The 27,591-nt window shown below is 44.2% G+C and overlaps 2 protein-coding genes and 1 long non-coding RNA gene across 4 annotated transcripts; 1 reads left to right on the top strand and 2 right to left on the bottom strand.

Moving 5' to 3' along the window:
• The first annotated feature begins 200 nt into the window (after window positions 1–200).
• On the top strand, window positions 201–5,228 carry LOC143215857 (nischarin). Its single transcript, XM_076438437.1, has 3 exons — window positions 201–337; window positions 796–1,108; window positions 1,173–5,228. Exons 1-3 carry the CDS (start codon window positions 210–212, stop codon window positions 2,136–2,138), a joined length of 1,407 nt encoding a protein of 468 aa, XP_076294552.1. The 5' UTR covers window positions 201–209; the 3' UTR covers window positions 2,139–5,228.
• On the bottom strand, window positions 3,857–27,591 carry LOC143215915 (alpha-crystallin B chain). 2 transcript variants are annotated; one of them, XM_076438528.1, is made up of 4 exons: window positions 27,179–27,591; window positions 15,576–15,692; window positions 14,336–14,519; window positions 3,857–5,538 (listed from the first exon to the last, which is right to left on the bottom strand). In XM_076438528.1, exons 1-4 carry the CDS (start codon window positions 27,364–27,366, stop codon window positions 5,344–5,346), a joined length of 684 nt encoding a protein of 227 aa, XP_076294643.1. In that variant the 5' UTR covers window positions 27,367–27,591; the 3' UTR covers window positions 3,857–5,343. The 2 variants fall into 2 exon arrangements, with proteins under 2 accessions (XP_076294643.1, XP_076294653.1); XM_076438538.1 differs by lacking the exon at window positions 15,576–15,692 and having other exon boundaries at window positions 27,179–27,589.
• Window positions 15,699–27,172, bottom strand: LOC143215951 (uncharacterized). Its single transcript, XR_013010491.1, has 2 exons — window positions 22,428–27,172; window positions 15,699–17,192 (listed from the first exon to the last, which is right to left on the bottom strand). It is a non-coding gene; the product is annotated as an uncharacterized LOC143215951 (long non-coding RNA).

The following is a 27,591-nucleotide window of genomic DNA, read 5'->3' as shown; positions in this document are numbered from 1 at the left end:
TCCGGGAAAAAGGCGCGCCCGTAGAAACAACAGAGTACGATGCACCGTACGGATAACGCTCGTCCCTCTCTCTGATGCAAAACAGCCGATATTGTCAGCCAGCCTCTCCTGTCTGCGATCCAGGATAACCTCTCGGCCCGATCGAAAAACAGTGACAACTATTGCCACGTCCAAGCCTGACACGATCGCCCAGATCACTCCTCCGCAGGATGGCGTGTCTTCTATTGAACCAGGACGACGTTCGGATAAAAATACCGTCGACGGACACCGTCGACGGTGTCACCTATTATTGCATCGAGGTTGGGATCGCTTCGATTAAATGGACTGTGAGACACAGGTGAGCAGCCATTGTGTCGCAAAGACACAATGACCTACAATATTATGCATATCTTATTGTCCTCGAAGATATATTACGATCACTTCAGATTTTTTCAAGGACGCTCGCTCCATTGATACACTGACTCTCATGAAGATCCTTGGCGGTTCCTCAGGTGATTCCTGAAGCTACATTTGATTCGGTACTATGGTACGAAGCTCTTCGAGGACTCCTAAGCTGTTGCGACATCGATACACTTATAGACTGTGGATCTTTAAGCAAAATAGAAATGTTTTGCACAACATTCTTCAACTGTTTAAATCTTTCACTTTTCTACATTTTGCCCAACCAATTTCTTCATAAATGCATAAAGATCCGCAGTCTACTCATTAATAAATTGTCGTGGCGCGACCAAGCAACACGGCTTCTTGTAACGTTAATATGTTCGTTGTTCAATTGCTTTACTTTATCCATTACAGATACAACGACTTTGCAGAGCTTCATGAAAAGCTGGTCACAGAGCACTGCGTCGAGAAGGACATATTGCCACCCAAGAAGCTGATAGGCAATAAGTGCGAAGCCTTCGTGGAGAAGCGAAGAACCAGCCTGGAGGTTTACCTTGCTGCGGTCTACCACTACCTAAAGAAAGCGATGCCCAGAGAATTGGCTGTGTTTCTAGATCTGCACGTCTACGATATATTTTTCTTACTACAGAGCATGGCTTTGGAGTTCTTCACAGAAGGCGAGAGTATCCTGCGAAAGTCCAAGACCTATAAATTTAATCCGCTGCAGGTAAGTTCGATGAAACCTCGATGCTTTTCTCGATTGCAACGAAATCGAAATCACCCGTTTCCAGTTGTACGCGATCAGCGAGAGATTGAAGCACCCCTGTCCAACGCTGGAGGTCGTAGACAAGAAGTACGACTTCAGCCACGTCCTAGACTTCAATTCCCATTTAACCGGCCTCGTAATCGAAGGCAGCTCGGAGCCCCACAAAGTCAGCAACATCGACACGTCGATGCTTTCGATAGAACTCTCTACCTTCAAGAACATAGAGGACCTAACGATCGATCGGTACCCTGTGGAGAAGATCTACAACATGGGCAATCTCAGGGACACCGTCGTCAGACTAACGGTGAGCCACACGAAGCTGAAGAACATCGTCGAGTTCGCTATGTGCGAGGAAGTGCACAAGGGCATCGAGAACGCGAACGACTCCCACGTCTGGCTAAAAGTGACCCACCTGGACCTGAGCGAAAACCGAATCGAGGTGATAGACGAGGCGATCAAGTTGCTGCCTCATATAGAATGTCTGACCTTGAACAACAACCTTCTATCAGAGATATCAAACGTGACCTTGCTACCGAGACTCTCGCACCTGTACCTGGCGTCAAACAATTTCAAAATGTTGCCGGATAACCTGCACACGAAGCTCGGTTACATCGTGTACATTGACTTGTCGCAGAACAAGCTGACATCGTTGTCGAGCTTCTCGAAGTTGTATTCGCTGGAGGGCTTGGACGTCAGCTGTAATCGGATAGAGAAGATCGAAGAGGTGAAGAATATAGGACACCTGCCTTGTTTGGAGAATTTGAGGCTCACCGGTAATCCTGTGTCCACTATTGTCGATTACAGGGTGAAGGTCTTAGAGCCCTTCGGTAAAAGAGCAGCTGATATCTGTTTGGATAACGAGAAACCTAATCAAAAGGAGCTAGACACCGTGTCCGTTCACCAAGCGCTTCGCATTGCCAGAGAAGGAAAATCGCCAACGTTCACAGCGTCCGACGCGCCACTTTTCTCTGCGGAGATACCGGGAATATAGAACAGAGAGGGCGACAGGAGCTCTGTGCCCCCTGGGGCGACGCTTTGGAGCAAATTCCGCCGGAGCCACGCGAGTAGCGGGAGCCACAGTGATTAACAACTGAAACGACAGCTGTATTTTTCTGCTGGAGGCGAATCTGGAAAGCATTTTGCACGTCCTCGATTTTTTACAATTATATTCTGAAGCCGTTTTTTAGATATAACTGTGAAAGACTCTCCCATGTATAATGGTATATTTTCTAACAATGTGAATATTCGAATGATCGAAGCATGAACTTTTATAAGGATGATAGAATGCTTACGGTAGTCGTATTTTAACTTTCTCAATGCCAACGAGTATCGCAACGAAAAATGGTTTCAGATTCGCATCCAGCTTATGAAAATCTGGAAAGTCACTTGTTTACCGTGATCGGAGAACAAAGAACCAAAACAGTGCTCCACAGAAGTAGGGGAGCGTTAATTTTATTCTCGAGACTTTCCACGCAACAATAAACTTTGATACGAATCTTTGTAAACAATTTGTGGGAAGGAGGAGAGCCGAAGTTTAACGGACCTTCGGGGTTCTACATATTAAGGCGACGTAACCTGTAAAATACGAACAAAACGATATTACCTCGGAACCATTACACAAAACGGATCCAACGCACGGGGAGAGGAGGTTTCACATTTTGAAGATCCTCTGCAAATCGACGAGCATCAGTCTCGAAACCACGGAGCCTGTTTTATATCGTATTTATTGACGGTCGATCGCGTCGATGCTTTTTATCACCTTTTGACAAAATGATATCCAGTCAGTATGTTATTCTACCAAATCAGTAAACGAGTAGTTTAAGCGTTAGACGTGCCGTTTGTATTTACGTTGTAATTCCAATTGCGACGTTAGGGCGATTAGGACAGTCGTTCGCAAAAGTCGGTGTGCTATTTTCAAATTTGACACGGATGGGCAGCGTTTTCGAGTAGTTTGTAAACACTGTGATCCATTTTAGACAATTGTAAAGCAACGTTTTACACATTTCATGAACATGTTCGTAAAATGTGTAGAATCGTAGTTGTTTTCTCATTGTCCGATGTCTGTTAAATATATTCAGACTTTTGTCGTTGACTGTAAGTTGCGAGAGCGATCGAAGCGAACAAAACGAGTTTCCGAGATTCTTCTGTGTACATAAATAATTGCTTTTAAATTGAATATTGCGTGTTAATCGTCGTATATTTTTTATACTCGAAGGTAATCGTAAATCGAAGTGATCGGATTTGGTTGAAGATTATTTTTGAATTTACAGGAACTTTTGGTTCGAGCGCAATTGAGTTCAATTGTTAAAAGAAATTCCCGCTGGTATGCGGTTCGTTGATTTGTTGTATAAATATCTTGGACACTTTGCGGTCCGTTGGCGTTCCCATTTCGTTTCGTCAATTTCCGGTCTGTTGCAAAATTCCGTGAAGCGTTAACGCGACCATGTTTTGAACAGTGTAACCGGATTCGCGCGACCTATCTATACACAATATGTACATACATAAGAAGATAGAATATTTTGTTAATAAACGACTACGATAATGAATCAATAAACTGTGATAATCCGTGAAAAACAAACTATGACATTTTTTATTTTCTGTTTTTCTTTGGGAAGTTGAACGCTTAACACGCTGGAACCTGGAAACCTATAAAAGGTCTTGGAAGCCATAAGTGGATGGAATGGAACGATTGAGTTTTGGAAAAGCATGTAACACCTTGAAGGTTTATTTTTATTTAAACTTCCACATTGTTCGCATTACCTTTTAAACATTGTACGTATCTCGACAATAGTAAAATATTCATAAATAATAATAGTAATCATCATCATCATCCTCATTCTCATCATCATCATCATCATCATCATAGCAATGCTTACATACTCTAAGCATTCTCGTGTTATAGTCTTTTAACGTAGTACCTAAAACTAACACATACATAAGTTATCGTTCAACGAAAGATCTCTCTTTCGTTCGCGTTCGATTGCACACGACAGTAATATTTGTTGTTTGTTTGTTTGTTTATTTGTTTCTGCTCGTGTTTCCCCCACGAAACAACATCCAAAGATATAGAATTCATTATTACTAGTTCCCGTTTTACTTTGTTTCAGTTTGTTCGACTTTCAAAGGCAATGCGTGTTTCTGAAAAAGTTTTCTGTTACTTCTAACAGGAAGTATAATATCAAAGCGTCAAAAAAGCTGCTCGTACCAAAAAATCAAGAACAATTTATCAAACATTCTCCTATTATACTCTGACGCTGTCGCGCCTGAACGATCGTGATATCGTTCACTCTTTTTGATTTTACGTCGAGAAACCGACTGGTCTGCTTGCTCTGTTCCGCCATTCGATCCCCTAGAACGCCTAGATTAGACGACTTTTCTAAAGATTATTTTTAATCGACCAATATTAATTTTTTTGCACACAAAGCACAATCATTAAAGTCCCTTAAGTATTACTACTTAATAAACGAAAGTAAAGTACTAAATTGTTGAAATGTATCCGTGTCTATCCGTGTCCACACAGTGAACAACTAAAAGTAAAAACGTTTTCTGATTGTACCTCTAATCAGAGACAGTTCCTCTGCATCGTTCTCGATTGATCGAATAAACAAAGTCGCCTAACATAAACGCTTGAATAATCATCGAAGAAAGGGGCTGCGTATCAAACACTTATTCTCGAATTCATCATACAAAACTAGGCGATTCGAACGAACGTTCCCGCGCCCTTCTCTAAACCTCGATCCGTTAAAATCTCTATAAAAAAAAGACCGGTCGACGATCCTTGATCTTTAAAAAGTAGAAAATGGTTTTCTGTCGTTTCCTTGTTGTCCTCGAAGAGGATCTTTCAAATCGTACAGTTCGATCTCGATCTTGACTCAAAACCTTGCGAGAAATCCTTCTTTTTCGTTCGAACGCGTTTTCTTTTGTCGGACAGGGAGTCAAAATCGCGGGGAGATTATTAAACGATTGTTTATCGTGGGAAATGAAAGATCACGGTGGCTTGAAAGAAGATCAAGAGAGACAAACTGGATATTAGAGAATAGAAGGTTAGAGAGTTGTCGGGACTTACTTCGAAGAGGATTTTTCACGAGGAACAGGACAGGAAGCAGCGATCTGATATCACGGACGCGCGGATCGGATGATGGAATCTCAGGGGGGTTCGTTCTTGCGCGTTCGCGACGGTTTTTAAATGGTGGTTTTTACTGCTGCGCGATGGGGATTAATTTCTCGCCGGAGCCGATCGCTGGAAGAGGAGCTTCCACGGTCAGGACGCCATCCTTGCTCAACGAGGACTTGATGCTCTCGGGGTTGGTTCCCTTCGGCAGCAGGAACTCGCGATTGTACTCCCGGTACACCGATTTGCTCTCTGTCTTCTCCTCGTGCTTCGCGTGGACCTGCAACAAACAAGATACATCAAATTGTAGGGCTTTCTAGACAAGTTGTTCATTAAGTGTGCGTGTAGCTCGGTTTACAGGTTTACAGTCACCGAGGTACTGTCTCCCCCTTGTCTCGCATGTCTTGGCAACAGCCGTAGATTACAAACTACATATTACAGATTTCTCCAGAAAAAATATTTCCACTCTTAAGATCATTCTCCGGTAAAATATATAAATATTCGTCCATCCTTCTCACGCTTCCCAGTCGCTACCATATTCCCAGAACACCCTAATCGAACTAAAATTAAAGCAAACTCAATTACAAGTCTCTCGCAAGAAGAAACGCCATTAAAACACGGAAGAAACTTTCGTTTCAACCCTATATTACGTTGCAGCGATAAAACGGCGCTCCTTTTACCTCGATACTGGAAATATTTTCGTCAAATAAATTAGTTCGAGTCGTGGCCAAGGTACGATGAAAACGGCGGTGATTCGTCCGAATAAAAGACAGCGCCGCAATACTAAACCGACCCCAATACGCTATCGCACTGATCGCACCCCTTGACCACTACGAGCCACGATCGACTTTCCGCGGTCGCGTGATCGCAGAAACGAGCCAGTCCCAACTGATTTATTAATACGGCTACTTAACCGAATCTGCTGGCCTGATTTCGTGGCCTTGTCTACGTGGAAATTGCGAAATTTCCCTGGAAAACGGATTATCGATGCTGCTAATATTAAATCTGCTACGCAACGCGATATCTCGAGTGTCTAGCACGAGGCACGCGAAAATGTGCATCAGGATGGGAGATAGTGTTTCCCACCCAGTAAATTCCCGGGAAATGGGGTGAATAGTCGATGCAGGAAGAGGATGGGGGATGAGCATAGCTCGTAAAGCGACGCAAACACGCTTGGTAACTAGGTTAAGGGAGACAGCCATAATGCTGTGTAACCCGAGGATGTTTTACGAGAATCTGCGCTATCGTTTCCACGACGGAGAAAACGTGGACGTGGGTAGAACAAGGAATTCGAGATAATAAGACGAGGAAAATGGCGACCGAGGGGCGCCACAGATTCGGCGACGACCCCATGGCGTCCCTGGACCGAATCGATATCTCAAAAAGAGATTGCTGTCGCTCCAGTTCCATTTTCTTCCAAGAAAATCTCAAGTTCTAATCTCAAGTTCTAATCTCAAGTTCTAATCTCAAGTTCTAATCTCAAGTTCGTAATTAGCATTATTCTCAAAATTCTTGCAGTGAACAATCGATAATTTTGCTAGAAAATATGCTTGTTCAATTTTGCGCACCAAGAATTTCATATTACAGATGCTTGGCCCAATATTTCGCGTGGTTATGAACACATGTATCTATAAATGTTTACCGGCAGCTAAATCGGTAACTCAACTATGTTTCGCTCGCAATTTTGTGGTTCTAACAAATACGCTATTGTGGAAAATTAATGTAGCAATAAACCTTCGTCTAAAAGCAGCTAACATGACGTGAAAACCGGCTTCATTCTGGCGGCACAGTATTCATTCAAACTTTAATTAAACGGTGCTAGCCGTAGAAACATATTTTTACGATGCAGAAATGTCTTTGTAACATTTAATTGAGGATTCGGACAGCCTAATTTTGTATTCCTCTATTAATCGGTGTACTGTTTATCTAAAATTGGACTGGCTGGAGTATCAATAATAACGTGGGCGAGCAACAGTCGACGTCAGTGCGAAATAATATGTACTACATGCAAAAATATTAAGAAATCTACTTCAATCACCGACAGCGGATGATTCGACACTGATAACTAGACTGTGGATTTTATGCATTTTTGAGAAAAATGGGTACGTACAATTTAAAACAGTGGACATATTAGAAGGATTGAAGGCCATCAGTGTTTTAGTTTCACCTTAATAAAATAATTAAAAGAAGAAAGCAATTGATATTTGGCTCCTGTGTCTTGCAATCAATGCAGATATATTTTATTTTGCATAAAGGTCCGCAGTCTACTGATAACTAATGATCGATCAGGATTTCCAAAATTCACACAGGTATCAGGTATCGTCTACGCAAAGAGGAATCTCTGGCCCGGTTGCCAATTCGATGATGAAACTCTGTTGGCATAGAGTATAGAGTATAAAGTATAGAGGATGAGGTCGCTGCGAATAAGATCGTTTAGCAACAGTGTCGACGACTAATCGTAAATTGTAACAGGTGGCCGATTACTACAATAATTCTACTTTGATGTTACTTACCTGAGCGGCCCGAAACAGTTCAATATAACAAAACAAGTAATAATTATCGTACTAACTAATAATTATAATTAACTTCCATATTCTCAGGGGTCGGTTCAAACGAGACACCCTGTAGATCAAGGGACCCCAGATCGCCGATTCTATCAGAAAAGCGATCCTCCAAGTGTAACGACTAACAAAGAAACGCTCACGCAACGTTCCACGAACGCGGACTCGTAGCACAGACCGATCGATGGTACGCAAATGCCCCATAATTATTAACCCTTTGCACTCGGAGATACATATTTCTTCCTCGCTAGAATATTTCCATTCCCTGTGACTTTTGAATTGTGAGTAAGAAATTTTATGGATACCACGTTGGTATAATACCTCGAACAATACCTTTACTTTAGTAATTGATCAGATACCGATATATTAAATAATGTAAAGAATATTTTAAGAGTAAGGATTAATAATTCGACCCGTCTCGTCTGGAACTCGTCTGGAAGTGGCGATAACGTACAGTCGATAAGCGAGTGGGAAGAAAAGGACGACGAAGGAGATACAGATACGACGTCCAGGAAAATGGCGATCGATGGGACGCGCACGCGAGCAAACAAAAGCACGATTATCCTGACGGACGTTTCTGGGACGATGAAAGTTTACAGTCGACGCGGAGTCGGCGAGGAATCGATCCTCGAAGGAGAGTATATGGCTCTAATCAGGCAACAAGAAATCAAAATTTAAAGTCGTTCCACTTTCTGGTACGATAAAACTAAACTTCCGTTACACGAACACCGCGTGCATAAAATAATTTCTTTGAAACTGATTGATTCGAGGTTGTTTCTCTGCGCTTACATCATCAACGAATTCGATCCCTCGGGCACGCGAATGTGTCAGGAATCAGTCATTAGGATTATATCTCTCGATCAGCGATACACCTTGTCGCAACTGCAATTTCCGCGATTACGAGCACCGACGAAACACGCGGCAGGGAATGATCAATCTAGATAGACTCTAAATTGCAAATGAGAGCCTGCACGCATGTGTGAATACACATACGAAAGAAGAATAGAGCACGATAACGAGAGACCGTGGGGAGTCGGGATGCAAGGAAAGGAAATGCATCGTTAAGCCTAAGAACAATATAATAAAAGCGGAGAAGCGTCGACAGTCGAGGTAAGTTGTTTGGACACGCTAATTGATTTATACCGTAATTTAATCACCCCTTCTTTTACAATGCACTCTTTCACTTGATTCAATGTTTTTCAAACTGTTCAATCAATTTCATAGTTTAACGCAGCCGTGAGGGTAGTCGGATATTATACTTGAATATACATAATACAATTTTATGGAAAAATGGATACGCCAAGGTCCCCGATACGATAACAATTTTACAGAACCTTATGGCCGCACGCGATTGTTAAATACGTCGATGACACCACAGCGCTGCCGATCGGTCTCCGCTAATCGCGCCGTGACGTAACTCGCTGCTCGCTAATGAGATTCATTTATACGAAATCCCGTAAGACAGTGGCCGGAGAGTCGTGATATTTGCATGGCATCGAATGGATACTCGATACTGGCTGTACGCGAGTGATGCAATCTCTATTTTTAATGCGCCTACAGGCGTAAGTCGGTCTAGGTGCTGGCCGATTTTACGAACCGCAGCTTCGAAACCGCGGAGAAACGGCAAACGGGACTTTCTACCTGTTTGCTAACGTTTCCTGCATATCATTAACACTTGCAGAATGCTAGTCTTGTCGATTCCTATCGTATGCTGTTACAAATATGTTCTGCGTTTCGTTCCAGGCTACAAAATCAACGTATCGGCACGCTAATAGCGATGGTGAACGGATGAAGCGTGTCCAGGTATAGATTCGCCGGTAAAAAATGCAAGTGTAAAAATGCGTTTGGACCGCACCCAGAGGCAGACGCGTGAAAAGGCAGCTAGGCTGATCCGCGTTAGCGGGCGAGGGTGGGCGAGGCTCGTCGCGCTAATTGCGTTACGCAAACGACGCTAATGAGAGCTGCGTTTCGGTGTCCTCTCCTCGAGTATGCAGACGAGAAGCAACGCGACGCGACGCGACACGACGCGAGGAATTCTCGTTCTTGGACCAGTTTCGACCGATCTGTCCGCGCGTTCATTCCTTGCCAACGAACCAAATAGCCTGGCCTTCACCTTGCGGGAAATCGCGGAACGAATCGAACTGTACAATCCATCGTACGAAGTTTATGCAATCGTTAAAAACGATAAGCCAACGATACGAAATTTGCAAACATGAAAATCTAAATATGTAGTCTTCGAAGGATCAAGAAATTGAAGACTAACGCTAGAAATTGGGCAATTTCAGCGAGAGCGTGGCTCGTGCTGTTTCGCAACTCACGATTCGCGTGCGGCGCGGCGCTTCGAGTGCATCGTTCGCCGGAAGTGCAGTACCTCGCCGCAGAAAAACATCGCGGAGTCGCGTTAATCGGATCAGAACGTTTGACTAGCAACGAGCAGGCTGCAATTCAGCCTGCTCGTCGTCTACGGGGTTATTTTAATGCTCCCTTTCCGCGCGAACTCGTTGATCGCCGGTGAGGCCTCTGGCCTTACGTCCACGGTTATACAGGGTGTCCTAAATATGTTGTACTCGAAAGGGGTCATTCTCGAGGTGATTCCAAGTAACTTTTCCCTTTGCGAAAGTCTTCTTCGCGGCTTTATTAACGAGTTATTAACAGAAAACGAACTGTGGCAAAATTCCATCGAGATCAACGATCCGGTGGATGGTTCCGGCAAAGAAGACGATTAGAAAGGTGGCGGTTAGGGTTAAGCAACCGGAGAATCGCGGGTTTTCTGCTCGGGTAGAAACGTGTTGCGGTGTAGAGGTCGCGGGACCTGTTTCACCGTCTGAGAACCGTCTTTTTAACCGGAGGATTGCGTTACGCTCCGCTGTAAACGTAAACGTAAACAGAAACCTAAATGCACGAGACCCTTCTTCATAACCCGACAACTTAACATGGAACTGACAATCGGAAGAAACGCAAAGATCGTCGCCTATTTGACAGAGACAGAGAGAAAGAGAATGAGGCGATGTAAATTCGTCTTGCCTCGAGCGTCTGCGAGTCTGTTTCCCTCTTCCTCTTTCTCTTTTGGGGCTCTTCGCGCCGCGCCGCGCCGTTCACAGCACACAGTCTGTCTGTTCGCGATATCGATCGGTGTTGGCCGTAAAAGACGAAAAGCGGCCGAGCAAGCGAGGCAAGCAACCGGAGCAGCGGCCCAGGTAACTCTAGACACAGAGGGAAACGGAGGGAAACGGAGGGAAATCGCCGAGAGCAAAGGGAGCCACCGGTGGACGAGCCCCTGGGTAACTGGTAACTCAACTCTCTCGCGAGAATCTAAGCTTTCCGGCTCGATATCGTCTTACCGGACCGCGGGGATTACGCAAACCGTGGAACCGGCTACCCGACGACATCCGATCATCAATTTGCTGGCATCGGAATCCTCGGAACTCGCATTTTACTCCAAAACAATGAAATCTGTCCTCGCATTCTTTCAGAAAAACTGACATCGCTTTTTTATTCGTAATGATTTTTTCGCGAAATTTTTACGATCGCGTTCGTGACGTTTTTCTGGTAAAAACGAGTCGAAGCACGGTACAACGTCCACTCTATAAAACTGAATGGAGTGTTTTTTAAAAGGTGCGGGGCTATTACCTTGTTTGGCGTTAAAATTTAGGTCGCGGGTGAACCTGTTATGAAAACACGTGGCACGGCGCGGCGCGGCGCGGCGTCGCGGGCTTTCCTTTTTCGGTCAAGGAGAGTATACGCCATTAGACAGTCCGGAAAAGAGTCTCGCGTTACGCCGACGCTTTTAATTGACTTTCGAAAGCCTGGACACGTGTTCCCGAGAGCATACTCTACACTCTACACTCTACACTCTTCGCGGCCCGATCGTGTGAAATTTTATCTGCGACACTTCGGTCAATGCAAGATGACTTGTCCTATAAAAGCTAGGTGTTAGAGGATCGAGCCAACAGACACCTGTAGCGGTCCCAGACGTACAAGACCATTAGATCAAGGTGTTATCGGCGGCGCCCATTAAAAATCGATTCGAGCTGAATCGAGGGAGGCGTTCGCGACCCAGTTGCCCTAAATGGGCGCAAACTAACGAGAGGACTATACGACGACGAATGAGACGAGATATGTACATATTTCGCAACACAACAGAACGCGCGCCGCACCGCGCGTGGTGTTTGAATAAAACCGGTCCATGCTCCTATTTATCCGGGCCGCGTGTGCTTTATCGAGCGGGAGCGTGACGTCAGCGAACTCTCTCGCATTCTTCGCTTCGTCTGGTACTCTGCTCATCCTTCGGAACGCGTCCTTGGGCCAGCCCTTTAAGGACCAGGCGACGACCAGCGAGAGCTCGACCCCGATTCGAGACGGACCTTGACCACGATTACACCGGGACAACCTGTTTCGAGGTGGTCGGCGCGGCACGGCGATCGTTCTTTAGCTGGTTCTGCACCGTCGCGTGACGCGTGACTAATTCTTCACGAAATGCTCCGCTCAATTGTTTATAGGTTCATAGAATCTCTTGTCCTTTGTATAATTTTCCAGACAACTTTTCGAGAATGCGAAATCAACTGGCGTATAATCAGATGGTCTATAATATTGAATCACATCTGAATTCTAGCAAGAATTGTTTCAGTCATAAATTTTGTCTAGATGAGATAAGCTGTTTGTATTATTCGATGGCGCGGTATCTTTACAAAGGGACGACGAGGTTCATCAGCGGTCGTTTGACCAAGGAAATCGAAATAAAGCGGCGCCCGTTCGTGGACGCGCAAGATCCTCCTCCGCTTTGATCTTTCCTCCATTGCACCGAGAGAGTGCACGATCGCGGTGCAACGACCTCTAGTTCTCCTCTTCCCTCTTGCACCGACGGTGGTGCATTATTTTTCTGTCGCGACAGTCGAAAGTGTCGAAACTCGCGCTTTCGTTGCTGCTTCTACGAACCACCGCACCGCACCGACGCGTAAAAATCATTTCACAAAAAAAGAGAACGTAATACGCAAATCTATAGGTTAGTTCAAAATGATCGTCCACGATCGAATTCATATCAATCTGCCACATATGCGCACACAAAGTAAATGAAGTAAGAAAAATTCGATTTGTCGAGTGCGGCGCTGGTGCCAAAGAAGAGCAGTTTTCACAATTGTCGGCGCGCGGCGCCAGCCAAGTTTTTGCTATTTTGTTTTCAGATGTTCGGAGAAATCCGCAACGATGCATGACGAGTTCAGAAGACAAACCGATTGGAGAACGAAGAAGCTCGGAAGAATCTCGGCGCTGCCAGATTCGCGTTTATGAGCTTCACAATGGCCGAACATTATTCTAAGCCGTCGCGGTGTGACGAGCGCCGTGAACTTATTTTCGTCGACGGCTATTTCCGTCGACGGAACACGCCGACCACGACCAGAGAAGAAACTTGAACGCGAGAGCACGCTTCGCCGAAAATTCTAGTTCCCACTTCCTGCGGGAATTGGCCCTTCCACCGAAACTTTGGATTGGAACGATTCTTCGTTGAACAAATTCAACTTCAACTACGTTGAACGATTCTTTGGATTAGAACGAAATTGTTGAATGTATTCATACATCTTATGTATCTAAAAATGGTTCATACTTTGAAGAACGAGTTGCCAGTAACTTTAACAAGTTTGAAGAAAGCGCAGTACCGGTCTATTCGAGGACTAGAGAGATTAAACGTTGCCTGTACGAGCATATCGAAAGATTTACGATCGCCTGGAGCGACCAGGAAGCAGAGGTTCAGAATTTCCCGCTGCTTTGCCATCTCGGCTCTCCGAGGCTCCTCACGAACGATGTAGAACGTTCTAATTGGTCTTGTTGCGTCACTTCCCGGCAGGAAGTCGACTCCGCCGTGTGTAACTCGCGAAAGGGCAATTCTCGTTACTCGAGAGCGCGTCTTCGTAATTAAGCACGGCGCGAGATGCACCGTACGTTCTCAAACGGATTGCCGAGCTTGATTTTTAGCTTTCACGGAACTAGTCCTCCGCAGATGCTATAGAATCCTCAATGTAAAATAAGAAGCACGGAACGGACAGAAATAGGCAAATAGGTTTGCGAGAATGTAATCGAAAAGCTTTGATGGTACGTTAACGGTGGTCAAAGCGGATTGCGTAAAAAGATGGGCCAGTTTCGGCCGGTGCCAAGTTGCGCAACAGTCGGTTGGTTCGCTACGAAATATGCGCTCGATGAGTCAGGCGTAATAATTTCGCATTTGTCGCGCGACGGGACGTTGGTAGTCGCGGTCTCAAAGAAGAAAGTAGCAAGCCAATTGTCTTCCCGTTCCAATTAAGCGACGCCCGCGGTCGGCCGATAAAAGCGTCGCGAAATCGACCCGGCAAATCGCAAGCGCACTTGGCAGCGATTTGCACGTCCACGGAAATAGCCGATTCTCATAATCGCGCATCGGTTCGTTCCCTAATATCCAGCCCTATGCTTCATCCCCGTCTTTCATTTAAATTTACGATTTTCTACCCTTGTCAGTTCACTCTAAAGTTGATGAATTTGATGACTCACCAGCAACTTGTTGTCCACAGTCTTGACAACGATCTCTTCAGGGGTGTACTGGGAGACGTCGAATCTCAGTTTCAGCATCTTGCTGTCACCTTCGTCCTGGATGAGTGGGCTGTTGAGTCCGTCGAGCCATGCGGAGTCCTGTTGCGGGCTGAGAGAGCTGTTCTGAGTGCTCTGGGTGGTCGTGCTGTAATTTATCAGAAACAAAATCTCGATTATATTCACCGTATCCTCCTCTGATAATACATCTATAATACGAATAAGTGCGGGACAAGTGCGCTCGAACGATGAACGAAAAACAAAGTATAATATGCTTTAACGGCTGGATGACACCCGGGTCAGAGCAGATAGATGTACTCTCTGACGGCGCAGAGACGTGTCTCGGCTCAGCTGCAAACCCTTACCTAAATAGGCGGTGATGATGCTAACTATTGCAAACGTATAGGAAAAACAACATAGAGAGACTGGTCACGAATGGAGGCGTGTCGTGCGCAAACTATAGTGCACTTTCGTGGGTCAAAGCTCCGAGGGTGAAAATGCTCCGACAAGAAAATTCACGGAAAAAAAACGAAATCACACACCAAAGCTCTGCTACGTTCGCTACTGTGCTGGGTTGCGTTGCGTTAAGTTAATCGCGAGGCGTGGTGTTAGGTCGCTGAAACGTGAACAATGCGTGGCCCCATTACCTCTGTGCGAGCTCGATGGTGAGATGTTGATTGACTACGGGACTGTCAGTCTTCGTGTCAACGACTGAATCGATGGCACTGTCCGTTGAATGTAACAGCGTTTATATTATTTATACAATATGTATAACTATTGGAAGATTGAGGAGTGCCGTGCATCGACTTTCAGTAACGTTCACACGATTTACATGACTTGACGAGCTGTGCAGGATGACAAACAAGATGGCGGAAGTCTTCATCTACAGTGCTTCGCACAATTTTAGCACCGACCACATTTTCAAGTGTTTCAGAGTTTCAAACAGAAATAGAAAAGTAATAAACATTTTGAAAATTGACTTGAAGAAAGCTCGTCCGAATGTTATGTTTGATTCGAGAGCTGTGAAAAATTTGAAATTGTGGTCGATGCAGCGCGCTCCGGTGCGGTGCGGTGATGCAATACGCTCTGCAGTCGGCTAAAATGAAGGCGAAGAAGGCGTCCCGGAACACGTTTTTCGTTGGCGGCGATTGTTCGTTTGTTTATTGTTTTTTTCTGTGCGTGTTTTTGTTTACAGTGGCGTCACCTTTTGAAGCTGTCGAATGCGGACCGCTTTGGCGGTGCTGCAGGGTCGACCTTGTCCCAACCTTCGGTCTTCGAGGACGTCGACGTACGGTGTTCGCTGGAGCTCGTGTGATGTCGACTTCAAGTTAGTCACCAACGTGCCAATGCAGAGAGAGCCAATCAGAAGGCGAGACAGAAGTCGAGCAGCGGGGAAACGGGGGGCATTATTATTTTAGTTAAAATTCTTGGTTGGTTAGTTTTTCTTTCGAATCGCTTCCGTTTTTATTATATTATCTTAGTCCTTTTGTCTTTTTATTTTTCGTTTCAGCAATGCAAATGTTACTTCGGCAAAAACGCTAACACTCTTCGTGAACATTTCTATCGTTCCCTGGCGACAAACCACGATCGTACCACGATTATTCTTTAGAATTGATTCTAGCTTTTTCGGTAATTGCGTTAACCATGACAGGAAATGGTCGAAAGGTTCGTCGCCAAGAAACTTTGCGTACAAGAGGTGTTCCAAAAAAGGTCCATTCCCAGGATAGAATTAGACGGTACCCTCCGTATTTACAAGTGTGCGAGAGAGAAAGAGAGAAGTGTAAAGTATTATAGAGCACCGGAAGGAAGCTTCATCCCCATCATTATTATTTGAAAAACGCGCGTTTGTATACGGCACTCTTGTTCAGAGCCTCTGTGCTTCCGTTTGATGGTCGGATTGCCGAGCAATGTATGTTTTAACATTTCATCTACCGGAAGTTATAGATAAAAACAAGTCCTTCGATGTAGTAATTTTCATCTGATCATCGCGCATTCATTTTTCTCTAATTTCTATGTTTTAAAATGAACTTTGAACATTTTTATCTCGCATAAGGATCTACATTAATAAGTTTGCTTAAAATTATCGTTTCAAAGGAAATTGTTAAGCTTCTTTTAGGTATAGCACACTCGTTAAAATAATTATTATACAATATATCTTCAGCGTTCGCGTCATCCAGCATTAGATCACTCGGCAATTCAACGATTAGGCAGGCTAAAACCAACTGTCCGTATCATGCCAATCAGCCGGAGGAATTAAAGTGATTGCATAGACTCGAATTGCACTGTACAGAATATGTATATCAATACATAATATCGAAACGCAAATAAATAGTCGTTTCTCTAGTTTACTGAAAACGTAAACTAATTTCATATAGTGAGTACAATATAATAACGCTGCGATTAAGAAGACCATAATTATTATCAAAAGATGTTCGCGAGCCTAAGCGTTAGATATCGATCACGCCTGTCTGCTGGACAGGATTAGCTATTTCGATCACTGCAAAGCAATATATGTACATACAAATAAACAACGACTCACTGTGCTACCAATCCGGGAAAACGTGAACTGAAGTTAGGGTTGTTTCAAGATCCGAAAATTGGATTTCGTTCACGTTTATAGGATACAGGCCACAGTGACGACGATTAAACTGATCATACCTGTTCGCGTTCTCTTCCAAAATCAGGAAATCAGTTGGTACTGCCTCGACTTGACTCGAAACACGTGACACACGGTGCTGATTAATGCCATAAGCAAGATCGTCTCGATTGTGGGACATGTATCGATCGATGCTGCGCTAACTTGTTTCCGTTTCCATGAACCCTTAACAACCCATTAGTGTACGATAGACATGGTTTCTAATCAATTTACAGAAGTTAAAGATACTATTTGCGCATAGTTAAAGATAAAGTTCTATCAGAAGTGGTCAGATTTGATAAATAGGCGTGCAGGGATCGTCAGGGGATGGTCGCGAATTAATTTGTCAGCGAACCAGCCCAGGTTATTTACAGAAAAACAGATACAGGCTCCATAAAACCGATAACCGGAAGTGGCGACGCGTCCTCTTCGAGGAGGCCGCCGACCTGGAGGATACTAAAATAGTGCACCAGCTGCGACGCGGTGTCATGGCTCGATATTAACCCCCTGGCTCGTTTTCTCTGTCCTTCCACAGAGAACTCGGCTATTTTAAGGAATTCGATAATCCCTTGTCGTTCCAGTTCTGCTCGTAACGGAGAAACAGCTGTTACCATGCGATCACGGGACTTGTGATTTACTTTCACGTTTCGCGTCCTATGGGGGATGATCCCGGGCACGGGGATGCTCCGGGCATCCCATAAACCCGTCAGGTTGCGCTAACAACATTGATTTTTATCGCACTATTTCTAGAAACTTCCAATGCTCGAAATAAAATGCCACGCAAAAGAAGGTTTCCAACAGTTTCAAATCAAACGGTGTACAAAAATATTTTAAAATATCACCGACATAGTTCGAAATTGACTTTGGAAAATTGTTCATGAACTGCTCGAATCGAAGATTCAATTTCCACAAAGATCAGTTTGGTAATAAAACCACCGAACATAATTAAGTCTCCGAAACGACAAAAGGTTCGATCGACTCTCTAATGGGCCGCGAACGGAAGATATTATTTCAAATGAAACGTTTCGCCGACAAATATTCGTTGTCATCGCAAATTGCACCGAATGGGATAATTTCGACGAGGAAATCGTGGTCTGTATATCCCGTCACGCGACCTAACGTGTCCGCACGCTCCATTTTATCCATTGCGATCGTAAAAAGAAATAAATAGGTAGGAACGAACCAAGAGGAGATAAGTAGAACGATAAAAACGAAGACGGTAATCCCAGAGGTATATGTCTTGATATGTAGTTCTAAATTGAATGCACGGAGAACCTCGGAGAGGAAGAGATTACATCGATCACAGAATCGAGACAGTCCACGTTCCTTAATTATTAAGATGCGTATACTATAATAAAACGATCAATGTAAGGTGGAAATCTTTAATTAGGTCTTCGGTTACTTGGGGGAGGCGATAACGTTGATTCTGAACGGAGGGATTTACGTTTCCAGGAAATGAGCATTTATAGAAATGAATAGATTATCCTGGATACATTTAAAATTTTCGTACGAGAAAATGCAGTCCGTGCGCGTGGACGTGGACCCCTATTATGTACCAGCGGACTCCTAGGAATGCAGACGAGGAAAAGCTCGCAGCTCGGTGAATCGAAGGGCGATCATCGGTCAACCCATTGTCGTGACCGTGTGTCAGTCATCGATTTTTCTCGAGCCGTCTTTCTAGGTCAAGTACGCCTCGGCGAACGCCGTAGACACTATGTTTATGCGCGATGTTTATAAATTATACGTTGACAGGCTGCCAGAGGGAAATTAGAAGTTCTGCGTCTATCTTTACGCTTATCGAACAACTTTCGAACTGTGTAAATGGAAAGAATAACTTTGTATGCGAGATGACATCTACGAATAATAGTCCCAACAAGACTAACATCTCAAGAAATCAACAATAGAGTCATTATAGAGCCACAGTGCATGTTAAATGAAATGAATAAATATTCAAAGACGTAGGTAGAAAAATCCTTAAAAGAGAATTGCAATTAGATTTTGCTCGAAATTCGTATTCACTTTGCAAGGGTGAAACTTCAAGCTCGTTAGAACAGTTAGAGTGGATTACACGCTTCCGTGTCGGAGGCCCGTCCATTTTCCCTCCGAAATTCCGCTTGCCACATTCTAGTCGCCGCGCCGTGACACAAGGAGCCTAGTCACGAAATAGCATAATCGTCTAGAGTCTAGAGTTGGATGATAAAATATCGTGTGGCCTTTCTCGACGATTCATTCCTCGGGAGAGAGATCCTGCTCGGCATGGTTGACCTCTCCTAGCTGTTCTGCCGAGACGACTAGCCTAGGACCTTTCTCCTGCCGAGGATAATTGTTGTCCGTGTCTCTCATGCTCTTCCCGCTCGTTTTACTCTAAAAGACATTTTGACAGACATCGCGATCTACTCGATATGGCTTGGCCTTTGTGCCGTGTGAAAGGGGTCGTCCTAAACAGGGAAGAGACCTCTTTTAATTTCACTGCCTCTCTCCTTCTTTCTTCTTTATTCTATCCTCTTCTTCTTCTTCTTCTTCTTCTTCTGGGGATGATCAATTGTGGCCGAACCAAAGACACTGCTTCTTCCTGCACACGATTACTCTCCTCACCCTCTTCTTCGTTTTTTCTTGCTTTAAACGGATGTTTGCGGAAACACGCCCCTTCTTTGTGCTCTTTGTTCGAGCTACTGAATGAGAGCCGGCTCGCTTTACACGGGGTCTACACGCACGGACTCCGTGACGCTCTCGAAAATTCGCGATCTTGAAGAGGTTCAGAAGAGGCGCGGGAAAGTTAGAACAATCACGAATTTGAGTGTACTAAGAAATTGTCGTTTTCGAAGCACTCGATGGCGATGCGATCTCGGCTTTCAAACAATTGCCGTAATTCTATTTTCTTGTTACGCATTATGAATGGTTAACGGCGAGTCAATCGCTTAATTCAATCACAGGGAATAGGTCAAGCGGCAACATAGTCTGAGCCTATGCGAGAGCGCACATCGTACAATAGATACACGATCCACCGTGTGTGTATCGCAGATCGTAGATCGTAGATCGCGGGCATTAAAGCTACTTTGTCTGGCTTACGAAATGGATATACGTACATGTAATTCAAATCTTTTGCATTCCCGATGCGACGGTCGTCTTTAATAATCTTTAATAATTAATACCAGGTGTTCTCAGCTATGTTGAAACAAATTCTTTTATACACCTTACAATCGGAACATCACCAACTCTAGATGCCCAACGTGCCCTTAAAACAATGTTCAAAAAATTGGTAAAGCACCCATGAAACGATGTAGGAAAAATTGCTAGAAAAAATTACCGCAAATGGACCTAAGACTTGACTTTCGCACAATTTTCAAAAGCGTCCGCTTTCTAAGGGGTTGAAGAGCCATTGTCTTCCTTTGCATTCGAGCTTAAATCTATGAAAAGTAAACACGACGAGGTTCCCGGCCTTGAAGACAGTGAACAAGGGTCTGAAAGGAAAGGAAAATCACGCTTTGCAATATGTACCATTTTCCTTTCGGTCGATTCCAATGGTAACAAATGTTGCTGGAAAGAAATACAGTGTCTGCACACGATACAAGTGACATTTCCAAGTTTTCTTATACATCGACACGCTACCGCGATCGTTCGCATAGAATCGAGCAGCGCGAGAGTGTGAAACGCTGCGCTAATCATTCTCCGGCACGCCATACAGCCACAGTATTATTGTTAGCTGAGAGAGGGCATAAATCTCACAGTCAGCTGTAGACGACGACGGCGCGCGGCGGCTGCACGTTCCTCAAGTTTCGAGCATCGATTCCGCGTCTACTCGTACACCGAATGCAACGTGTTGCACGCGATTAATTTCCATCCGACGAAGCGTTGCGAAACTAGGAAGGAAAATAACATTGGTCGACAAAATTCAAACCTTTGCCTTTTAGACAATAGGGTACATTCTACGCGATTCTGTAGAATTTCTTGCGTTCAATTTTGATGAATTTCAATTTTCAATCAAGTAGACAATATTTAGGTTCAAGAATTTTTCTTGCTTCAACCCTAAGTTGTATAATTTTAGTTTCGGGGTGAATACGTACCGCGAAGATTGCGCAACAGATTCCGCAATCAGCTGAAGATCATTTTCACAGTTACACTATGCGTCCCCGGGGCCGAATGCTCCGATCATCGCTATAAATACATCCGCGAAACCCAACGCGTCTCTATCATTGATCAAAATCGGATCCAGTCTCGGTTTCCAACGGATCTCGAAATGAGACTCTCTCGCGCGAATCCGAGACGGTTCCGCTGTGTTTACTCGTCCCGATGAAAATCGAAAGATGGGTTGGGTAAAAGAGAGGACATTGGGGAATGATTCGCGCCGCGCGGTGCTTTTGCCTGACTCATCGACGGGCAAGCTAGAAAACATTTTCGAAAGAAGCTCTCGCCGGAGAGCATTTATTTCGAACGATACTTGTCTATTTGCGGCGAGCCGTCCCTGAGCAGCAACGATTGCGTCACCGCCAGCCATGAGTCCTCGGACCTCGTAATGGTCCATATTCACCTCCCACGGGTAAACCAACGATCTGTGATCGACTACAAAACACCTGGACACTTTGCAAACGCGAATTCGAACTGGACCACACCTTTGGTGCGACACGATTTACAATCAGACATTTTCGTAAAACATCCTTAATAGCTAAAAAACGTAGTACAAACGAATGAAACATAGTAAAAGAGAATAAAAAGCAGATGTATGTAATATCGGAAAGAAGAAAAATTCCGCAGTTCACCGAAGATGAAAGATTCTATGATCGATGCGCGATATGATCGAGCAGATCTCTGGACCCGAGATACGTGCAGAAATTCGCGCGCCGTGCCGCGCCGCGCCGCACCGTAACACGAGACGAGCTCAAATTTCACCTGGATTGGATTCGATTCGATTCAAACGAGGGAGGAGGGCTCTATTTCTGCTGCTCTTGTGTTCTTGTCTAAAACGAGAACTCGATCTAGACGCCGCGCCGCGCCGCCCGAATAATTTATAACTTTTACACAACACACACCAAGACCTTGACAGACAAGTTTCTTCGCGCGGCTAGTTCGTGCGTCGCTTACGAGCAAGCGTTACGCGAGTTTATCTCCCATGAAATCAAAAATACCCGAGTTTCTTAACGCTAGGGAAATACATTTCGAATAAACAGTGATGCGACTGTTTCTTGATCCTCGATATTTGCACAGAAGAATGATTACAATATTTGCCGGCAGAGGAATTGTGATATTCTTCTCGTTTCAATGAACTAGATGACCGATCATTCCCAGAAACCGATCGCTTGCCATAAGTAAACCGTCCGAGCGCCCACTTGTCATCGTCCGCGATCGTTTGCTCGCGGTCTGGATCGCAGCCAAACCGATACGAGAGATCATCGTGGATCATCTCGTTGTAGGGTCTATACCTACCGTAGCTTGATCACCGTTTTATGATCCGCCGGATAAAAGTCCCTGTCGACGAACATGTTTTCTCCGTTGCGGAAAAGATCCAGCCGATCGCCGAAGATCGAACGAAGCCTCGATCGATCCATGCGGAACACTGCGCCGCGCCGGGGACCGTGTTTCTGTGTTGCTTTCAACGTGACGGAAAAATTACTGCGTAAAACGAGGCGGGATCAACGGCGGGCATCCTCCTCACCTTTTCCGCACGCCGCGATTGCAATTTAGTGCAGGATTCCGAGTGGGGGGTTGCATGGAGTCACTGTCAAGGATGCGATCGTTGACGCAACAGGCGTTTATGCCTCTATCTATCCGCTGACGCGCAACCGTTGCCGATCGACTTTCCAAACGATTGCACAGTGTTACGTCAAATTACCGTTTTCGATCGCATTCTTCGTTTACAATGATACTCGATCTTGCAAGGTATGTGCTTTCAGCGATGTCGTGGCTGCTCCTTTGTTTTAAATTGTCATTGAAAGTTAGACGGACCTATCATCAAGTACGACCTTTCAGCTTTGGATTTGGTGTTAACGAGCGTAGTTCACCTTTGGGAGCGTAGACAGGGCAAACGAGTTCCAACGAACAGTAATTCGGCAGCGAAATTGTAAATTGCACGGCTAACGGCATGCCGCAGCCGCTAATAGAAAATTGCCCGCCGCAATTCCACGGTACCGAAACTAATCGTTCATCGGATCGCGGAGCAGCAATTTATCGTGCCGCGAGTCCATCATTATGGAAATGTGTTCGACGCCTGTCATACATAAACTCCGGAACGATAGGTTGCATAACGAAGTGCCGTTTAACGCGACTTGTTGCACCGACAAAGCACACGCTTCTTCCCGCAATCTCGAATGCATCTCGGACGCGTCTCGGAAGCATCGGGTACGTCATCGCATCGTCTACAAGATTTTCCTCGAACCAAAGAGTCTCTGATGGATTAGTTTCGGTCCGTTGATCAATCTTCCACCGGAACGCGAGTATGATGAGCTTTGCATGTTTCAAGTAAGGATTCCCAAACGGTTTCACGCTCGCTGTGTGTACTTTTTAGATTGATCGATACTTTCGATTTGGTGTCGCGGTCGATAGACCCCGTGGTTGCGAAATTCCTCATAAATTTCGCGTGGCCCGAATTCGCGATTGCCAAGAAACAGCCGAAAATCGGTCGAACTGTGTCGCGAAAGACGCTTTCATGAAATTTATCGACGAAGAAATTTATCGAGCAATCCCCCTGGCTAGATGACCGAACTAAGAATTCCTGGCAGACGGAGGAAATTACGATTTTTCTTCGCTTGGAATGAGAGAACCCGAGGGAACGTGCTTCGATGGTCTCGAACTTTTCGAATCGGCAAGAGAGAGTATTAAATGTAGAACGCTGCGAGACTCTATAATTAGTTGTTACCGAGGGATGGCGAGCAACGATATCATCCTCGTTCAAACAGACCACCTATTAAAATAACACGACTGTTGGGTTTTCGGCGCTGGCATGCAAAAACCGAGGCACATGGCAAGCATTCGTTCCTTTTATCCGACGCGAGATGAAATCAACTCGCTAAATTGCTTTCAGCGAAGAATTTAGACATTCGAGAATGTTTATTCTGTCGTATCGATTAATCTTCAAAATTCACGTGTGTTACAGATACATTGAAATCCTAAATCTACTAGTTTACTATTGTACCAAAACAAGCCAATAGAAAAAATATACAAGATAAATAAATTCCCCCTCGAAACAAAATATTCAATTCCATCGCAAAAGAATTTCTACTAAAGCGGTAGCAAGAAACCTCCCTCGGAAAGGAACTTCCAGGAAACCTTTAAGGGTTCAAGACGGCGGTCAGGACGGGTCTCCGGAGTATGTAGCAGGTGCGAATTTTCGTCTCGCAATATGTAGTTTGTTTTTCGTCTACTCCCTAGCAAGAGAGCCAGCAACGAAGGAGGAGTTTGAGGGGCTGGTGCTGTACGCACTGACGAAGACTCTATAAATAGTACGTCGCTGAAATACGTGAAACGAATCTACACGCTCGCACGCGTGTGTGCATGCACGCGTGAACGAGCAACAAAAGAAAAGAGAAGAAAAAAGACTCGACAGAAACGCGACCTTAATTTACACGCGACCCGGGAGGAGATCGAGCAACGATTTTCATTATCTTGGGATAATAAATACGTCGCGTCGCGGTCGGCGCAAATGTTTCGCGTGCCGCTCTTTTTCGTATCCGTCCGTTCTCCGGCGCGGCGTGGCTTCTAACCGCGCGAAACGTTTCCTGCAATTCGCCTAAACAACCCAGAACGTTTTCGCACCGATCCCCCTCTCACAGTGGTATTTCAGAGATGCTTGTTGTTACTTGTCTGCGAATGCTTGCGCATTCACCGTCTCCCTCAGAGACTTACACGCGTTTATGCGAGATTTTGTTTAATGGACAACATTTATTTTCTTTGGGACGCTTTACGGAATAGAAAAATTCGTTGGAGCATCTCTTTGGAAAGAATTTCCGATGTTCAAGTTGTTTTTACTTAAATAAAATGGTTCGCGTATCTGGGACAGTCCGAAGAAAAGTTTTATCTAACAAAAAATACATATACGACATAGTTACCGCACAAAAAGTTCCTGAACTTGAACTTTTTCGGTTGAGAAAAAATTAAACTTTCTGGATTAAAGTGAAACTCAGAACCCGCGGCCGATATGCAAGAATGGATTTGAAATTTCAGTTCAGTGAATCGAAATCCTAAGAATCACCAATTACTAATCGATCCCAGCTTGACGAAACGAGCTCAGTATTTACACCTGTCGGCTGACGCACCGTTATGCTAATTGCCGTTAAAAAATCAACAACTGTTGCATAAGCGACACAGCAGAAATAAGTTACACGCGTTGGATTCCCTGCTGTGCCCCTTCCATGTATCCTTTACTATATCAGCGGGTATTGTACACAGGCATTATACATACCTACGTGTGTATGGACGATTACAAAATTCATTTCAAACGATCGATAATTTTCTTTCCGCGTTCGTTTCGTTTTTACCGTGATTTACCGGAATCACGCGACACAAAGAAAGAGAGCAAACGCAATTTTATGCAATCGCTGTGTACGTAATTATAATTGACCGTTTCGTTGATCTGGATTTAATTTTAACACAGTCCCTCGGTAGAATTGTATCGGTTTAGACATACGTGTAGAGTGTGCTTGCCAACAGTTTTCGACCAAGATGTAATTTTATCTCGTAACAGCCAAGTAAAAGGCTATGAAACCACGGTAATATTACATATAATATTTCTTCTATCCCCAAAGTACAATTCATTCAACTTCAAAGCACATTCATTACTATACATATAATTCACAAGAATATACTTCAATATTTACTCGGTCAGAAATAGTATGTATATTAGTGATCCAACACCCTCCAATATGGCGGCGAAATATGTATGTATGTATTTCGAATCCCAATAGCGCAGCATCGATCAGTGTCCCTAAAATCCATATCGATAAACACGAAGATCGAGTCTCGGCGTCAAGGTAAACGACCGTAGACAATAATCAAAAACAAGTTATAGAAAAAACCACAGGCGCTTCTTAGTTTAGCAGCGTTAAAATATCAGCCTATAATAAATATGTAGTGACACGTTACTCGTCGATTCTCCTTCGCTTGCGTCCGCGACGTATTTTTCTCTGTATGTACATATTATTTGCCTCTATTCTAGAACGAACGCGACGACATTTCCATACGACATGTAAACAAACCGTGCTAGGACTCCAATGAAACAGACTCGGCACACCGGAGACCTTGCTTGTTCATAACAAACGAGGTACACAACGAGCCCAAACATACTACATACTCATATCACGTACATATTTCCTTTTATTTTCTTTCTCATTTATCCTTGCCGAATTATATATGACAAAGTTAGGCGTGAAAGACGCATTCAAACGCGCACGTACGACGAAAGCAAAGAAATTTTTATTCATGTATTCTGCACAATAAGTGGATTGAAACGCGATAAACAATCTTTGATTTGAGAACATTGTTCGTTGAATGATACCTAACAGTATCATAATTTCATTTAATTTACTAAATTTGCTGTTGTAATAGTTCGATATAAATTTACCTCAATTTTATAAATAAAATTATCCCTCTCAAATAATATTAATCCTACATAAATTTACTTCAATTATATAAATAATATTATTTCTTTCAAATAATAATCTAGTACCGACAGTAGCTTGGAATTTTAATTTTGAACAATGTAGAACATACTGCACGCGCGCGTTATTCAAACTTGAATAATATTGACTAATGTAGAGCATAGAATGCATTATTCAAGCAAATACACGAAACGATAGCGAGCAAGCTATACGCTATACCTACATAATTTGGTCCAATGTACTACGTGAATACCGCGAATACATTATTCAAATAAGTTCACTGAGAAATGACGATCAATTTATATGTATGTAGTTCGATTGAATTTACTAAAGAATATACATATATGTAATACTGTAGTAATAATTGTCTTTCCGTTGCTATCGAAACAGAAAGGTATTCTGCATAAAAATCCGCAGTCTGCTCGTCAGGTAATCGACTAATTATAGAAAGATCGTACAGGTAAAGGTGGGATCAAAGTTAATTCGTCGCGAGCGCAATAATCGAAGGTAGATTCGTGGCGGGTAGATGCGTGTAAAAAGGTTAGGTGTGCGTTTCGGGCAACGTACGCCGGTACAGCAACATACCTGGTGGTGCTCTTAAAGAAGTTGTTGCTCTCGCGGTTCATCAGCTCGCTGCGGAACCGTGACATCTCGTCCTCCATCTTTCTCATCTCGGCGTCGAACCGTTCCCGTATGTTCGAAAACTCGGTGTCGATCACGCTGAAGTCACCGATCTTGATGGGAATATTACGCTTGATACCACTGTCAGCCATGATTCCTTTCCCTTCGGACCGCACTTGTGTTCTCTAATTCACCAAAAGCCACTTAATAAAGAGGTAGACTAATTAAGCACTGACTGCTCTCTCTCTCTTTTCTCTCTTCCCCCTATTCTGTTTCTCTTGACTCGCGAACGATCGTTTCTTATGAATAGAGCGAATTGTTAGAAGCCACTTGTCAACCGTACTGCGCGCTGCCTCGCCTAAGAATGAGCGCGGCTC

This window comes from Lasioglossum baleicum, chromosome 2 (assembly GCF_051020765.1).
Source record: "Lasioglossum baleicum chromosome 2, iyLasBale1, whole genome shotgun sequence".
NCBI lineage: Eukaryota > Metazoa > Arthropoda > Insecta > Hymenoptera > Halictidae > Lasioglossum > Lasioglossum baleicum.
The sequence above is the reverse complement of the archived record's forward strand: the minus strand, read 5'-3'. Positions and strand labels throughout refer to the sequence as shown.